The 5,492-nt window shown below is 55.1% G+C and overlaps 1 protein-coding gene across 1 annotated transcript; it reads right to left on the bottom strand.

Annotated features, from left to right (window-relative positions):
• Positions 1–791: 791 nt before the first annotated feature.
• Positions 792–5,461, bottom strand: LOC112946932 (regulator of cell cycle RGCC-like). Its single transcript, XM_026038899.1, has 5 exons — positions 5,432–5,461; positions 3,983–4,138; positions 3,391–3,471; positions 2,427–2,489; positions 792–1,483 (listed from the first exon to the last, which is right to left on the bottom strand). The coding sequence occupies exons 1-5, from the start codon at positions 5,451–5,453 to the stop codon at positions 1,476–1,478; spliced, it is 330 nt and encodes a 109-aa protein (XP_025894684.1). The 5' UTR covers positions 5,454–5,461; the 3' UTR covers positions 792–1,475.
• Positions 5,462–5,492: the final 31 nt, after the last annotated feature.

The raw sequence follows: 5,492 nt of genomic DNA, 5'->3' as shown, positions 1-5,492 counted from the left end.
TCCCCATGCTGTCCCCAAGCCACGACCCACACAAAGGGACATCCGAGCTTCTGCAGTTGCTGGGTACCAGCCCCGTTCCCTTCCTGGAGCTCCTGCTGAGCACTCCAGCCTTGCTCTGCCCTGCTTTCCCAGCAGGATCAGCACTGAGGGCTGGCACCAGGTTCTGGTACTTCCCACTGCCACATTCCTTTTCACCCCTGCTCTTCAGGTGGAGGAAGGCTGCTTAAYGAGGGCTAAAGCCCTTCCACAGAAGATCTCACCCCTCCCTGCATGGCAGTCACCAGAGACGGTGCCCAAGCACAGGCATCCCTTCCCACTGCCCTCCTCCTGCTCCCCCCAGCACTGCTGCCACCCCGGTGCCCGCCCCGCRGCTCCAAGCAGTTCCAGAGAGGAAAGGGATGCACAGGACAAGCCAGACAAAACAGACAGACCAGTGCAGAGACTTAAACTTCTATTCATAAAATATACACCATCTGTACACAGTGCAGTGCCATTTTTACAGTATTTACAGCAAGTCAGGGCAGAGGCACTTGGCATCCAGACAAGGGCCTTATCTGAGGGTATCCAGGCAGAGCAAAGGTCCAGACAAACACCACCATTACAACAGGCTCTTCTGAACCAGGAGAGGAGACCAAGGTGCTGGTGAAGTGCTGCAAGCTCTTCCYGGCTCTCCCGCAGGCATCAGAGGCAGAAACCTCCCAAGTCCACTGGGCCACAGCAGTTGGCCAGCCCCCTTATAGAGCAGAGCTTTGCCCCCTCACCAAGAGCTATTCACATCTCAGGGCTGGCCAAGTCCTGCTCTACCCGTGGAAGCAGAGGCTTACATGAGCTTCAGCAGAGCCATCTATACCATTGCCAGTGGTCACCAGGCAGCAAACATCAGCAGATCTCCTGACAGTGCTGAGCACAGAGCTGCTTTGTGGCTGTGGAGCACCCGCAACCTCCCATTGCTCCTAGAAGTCAGCTGGAGCAGTGAAGCAGGACATCCAGCTTGGTCTCAGTTTACCAAAGAGCGCTTGTGGTTCAACTTAGCAAGAAATCCCACCACCACACATACCATCTTCCCCTTGAAGGTGATATTCTCTGGCTGATGGTGGGACAAGCTCAGATCACAGTAAGCTGCCATAGACCCAAGTCCAACACTGCCAAAGGACTGGCACAAAGAGGTACTCAGGAACTCAGACACAGCATCCCCACTCTCTTGGGGCCAGTTAARGAGTCAAATGAAAAAGCAGATTGGAAAAGGCTGGTCAGTTGAGATGATCAGTCCACATTTGTGCTTGAGGCTATGCCAGAAGGTGGTGGTTGGCACCGGGCAGGCTCTTCCCTGGTGCACAGTAAGACCATGTGGCATGGAAGTGCTGCTGCCTGCACAGGCAGTGGGAAGAAGGAGGCACAGAAACAGAAGGTTCATCAGGGAGGCTATAGGATCACCAGCTGCGAATACTCTCCAAACTCTCCGCCAAAGGTACAGCTCACATCTCTGCAGGACAAGGAATGAGATACACACAGTGAGACCATTGCAGAGCAGCAAGGGGCTGCATAGCACAGTGAAAATCCACCCCCAGAGTGACTAGCAGTGAGTGTGGGAAGAGAAACCTGGATTGGATGTCTGTCTGTCTTGGACTCTGGCTCGTAGTGTCTCCCAGTATGAGTCAGAACCCACAGATGCAACATTTCCCCACCAGCCAACTCATTTTGGACACTCAGGAGGGACGGGAAAAGAAATACTGAGAGTCAACTCATTGTGACATGCACAGCCTGTGTGGGGAGGTGAGGGGAAAGGAAGTTCTCACTGCCTCCCGCTTATCACCCAGAGCCCCTTTGGAGTGAAACGGTGGCTTCTATGCCTCAGTTTCTAGCTGTGAAGATATGGGGACTATCCAGCCTCACAAGGCTGCAGAGCTTTTCACTGTCATGGCCAGGCTGGGCTTCACAACCCAGACCACCTCTAGCAGGGCAGTACTGACACCTCTCCCCACCCCACGGATTGATGCCACAAGGGTACAAGGAAAGGAAGATGCTCGAGCAGTAAATGTTCCTCCCCAGGCAAGAGCTTGATGGCAGGCAACCATGACAACTCRATGGGGTCCAGCACTGGAGGGGTTTATTAAGGCACTGGGATTCCACCTCGGCTGCAAAAACAGGGTCTAGCCCTTCTGGAGGGGGAACCCCAACTGTGAACAGTGTTGGGCCAGATGAAGCAGCAAAGGCCCAGTTCAGGGGTTGTGCTGTGCCAGTTCCTAGGACGGAGAAGAGCAGAATGCGGCCAAACTTGGGCTCGACAGGCACCAGAGACGGAGGGGATGGCACAYGCCCTGACTGAACACCAGTGCCACGGCACAGGCCGCTCTGGAGAAGCTGCACTGATGTGAAGGCTGTTTCATGCCTGTCCCAGGTTGTCATGACCAGGGTTGTATACATACCCTCTAGCGCTTTGTCCAGATCTGCAATGAACTCTTCCAGCTCCTGGGTGTCTCCAAGCTTAGCTAGTGAACAGAAAGACACCCTGTCAGACCTCCCATTCCCCTCCCACTTTAGTYTGGGTTAAAAAGGGTGTCTGGCCTTGTTTCTGATGAAAATTGCTCAAACTACCTCCTGCTTTTAAGTCATGCGCACATTTCTCCGTGTGGGATGGATGTTATGCAACAACTGCCTGTGCAACGGGCTGAATGCTGCACAGCTCTACAATAACCCTGGCCAAATGCCTGGGAGCGCAGTGCCTCTGTGGGCCAATGCATCTGTCCATGGAATTACAGCCCATGTTTGTATCGGACACTGAAGGCACTGCTGATATGCAGCACAAYCTTTCACAGCAGTTGTTCAGCACTGCCTGGTTCAGGACATCACCACCACCACTAGAACTAGACCTATTCAGAAGGAGCATCACCTCCCTCCCTAYTAACCTCTGTTCAGGCTCAGAGTTCAACTGATACCTTCCCCGAAGGTATCATTTAGAGCAGCACCTTGAAAACACAGGGAAGGGCAATTCAGGCTGAATATCAGGGAAAACAAAGAGGCAGGACCATATCCTCCCACTCACTTGAGATAAGGCAGCAAAGTTAGAGGCGGATCAGGGCATAGTGGGAAGAAAACCAGGGCTTAAGCTCCTGTATTGCCTGATCTCTGCAAGATGCTGCCCTGCGTGGGGTCCTGGGACAGCCTGGACTTCACTGGTAATGTGCCAGTCCAGTYGCATATCTGTCGCAGGACCCAGCAGAGGCCTCACATCTCCCAATGCTGCAAAGCACCCCGGGCATACCTACAGCCAGGAAGGGGCGAGCTCAGGTGCTAGGTATGGGACTTCCCTGATTGCTTTAGGGAAGCCTCAAACCAAGCACACACACATCTTCCCTAAGGAGACTTTGGCAAACAGCCTTTGAACCTTACCTTTAGYGGGGTAAGTAGTAGCAGGAGCATTGAGATCCTCCTCACTGGAGTTTAGACTGCTTCGTGGCGAGGTGCTGGTGCCTGTGGATGCATAGCATCAGTCACTCTCCAARGGCACAAGTTGCACGACCAGCGTCCCAGCTTGTACATGGAAGAGGATCCCCAGTTCACCCACRCTCTTGGTCAGCCCATTTGCACTTTTGCTAGAGAAAGGGGAACTGTGCTTTTCTAAGAGGCCTCAGAGCATCCCTGGGCACAGCCATGGGGAATCCCTGGGGCTGGTACAGAGACAGGGAAATTGAGAGGGAAACAATCATCCCAAGCCTGGTTGCAGCCTTGGGCAGCCAGCCCAGCAGAGAAAGTGCCAGCAGGCACGGACGGGCACTGGCCAACRCAACTAGCTCAAATGGTCACTGCAACCCTCCGAGACAACACCTAGTGTTACTCACAACCCACAAGAGATGAGTCAGAGACAACTCAAAGGCTGCCTCAGCAATGAGTTYAGCGGTTTGCCGCAGAAGAACCCCAGTGCTCTCAGTGCCATTCCATCCTGACAACATAACTGTCCCCCTCCACGTCTCCTTGGACTCACTCTCCAGCTCATCGATGCCGCTGTCGTACACGCTGTGGCCTGCTTTCCTCTTCAGGTCCTCCAAATGCTGTTCATACTGACACGCAGGGCCCCTGTCAAAGTCCTCAATCACCTCATCGAACTCCCTCAGCAGGTCACTTAAGTCGTCGGGCAGTGCTGTGGGACAAGAAAAGACTTAGGTGTTTCAGACAGGCACCAGACAAAGAACTGTGGCCAAATCCTGCTGAGCAGGAGACATCCCAATAAGAGCTAATCCTGGGCAGGCAGCCACAGCTCCTGACAACTGAAGTTCCCTATTCTCCCACTGCACCTTCAGCCAGATGAATGGGCCAAGGCCAGAAATGCAACCCAAGAGCCTTGTCCTCATAAAACTTCTGTCCTCCTGAACAAGGAACCTGGTCCCAGGCCAGTGCCTTGTAGGCAACACCTTTGGTCCCGGACTCAGCTTCTCCCTGTGCCTTCAGGCAAGGCTACAGCAGGGCTGAACAAGGGCCCTGACATATTTTGAGCACAACTCCTCAGCTTAGATGCACCATACCCTGTAACAGGGCATCAGGACCATGCAAAGACCTATTGAGATCTGGTGGCTGCTTCATAGGGATGTCACAAGATCTTCCCCAAGGCAGACAGCATTTACTCCATCCCCACCCGAAGACAGGGAAGCTCCAGGAGGCACAGAGCCCACCCCACCAGATCCTCTTGGCTAGATTGGCCTGGCTGGAAAAGCCAGAGAGACACCAGCAGCACCACCAACCCATCCTGGGGCTCTGCCTCTCAGATCCAGCCTGGTCCTGAGGAGGGGAGGTGGGGACAGTGCCACTGCAGACAGCCGGGGACAGCACTGCCTCCAAAGGGGAGCCCGGCAAGGACCAGCCCTCAGCTGAGGGCACCTGGTGGGGACAGTGCCACTGCAGACAGCCGGGGACAGCACTGCCTCCAAAGGGGAGCCCGGCAAGGACCAGCCCTCAGCTGAGGGCACCTGGTGGGGACAGTGCCACTGCAGACAGCCGGGGACAGCACTGCCTCCAAAGGGGAGCCTGGCAAGGACCAGCCCTCAGCTGAGGGCACCTTTGAAAGGCTGCTCATGGGTAGGGGTCTCCAGGAGCCCTAAGAGAGCACCAGTGTGCTGGACAGCACAAGTTGATGGCACACAGCAGGCCAAGAGGCCCGGGCAGGTGAAGGTAAGGCCAGGGCAGAAAGCCAGCGAGGGAAGGCTGGAGCTCTGCAATTTTCAAGCCACATCCTTTTCCTGGAGCAAACAGCAGACACTGCACTGGGCTCCCTTCCACCGCACTTTCCTCAATGACAATCATTACAGGCAATTAATATATAATTATAAGGATAATAAAGCATAGGTGCACCCCTCCCCACCAAAGGCAATGCCCCGGGATCCCCACGTGCGGGATGCACGGAGGGCGCGCGGGGCAGCGCGGAGCGGGCAGCACTCACCGGCACCGGGCTGCGCGGCCATGGTCCCCGCGGCGGCAGGAGGGTGAGGGTGAGGGTGAGG

Source organism: Nothoprocta perdicaria, unplaced genomic scaffold (genome assembly GCF_003342845.1).
Source record: "Nothoprocta perdicaria isolate Ctin4 unplaced genomic scaffold, notPer1 scaffold_219, whole genome shotgun sequence".
NCBI lineage: Eukaryota > Metazoa > Chordata > Aves > Tinamiformes > Tinamidae > Nothoprocta > Nothoprocta perdicaria.
Note: the sequence above shows the minus strand (reverse complement) of the source record. Positions and strands in the feature narration are given on the sequence as shown.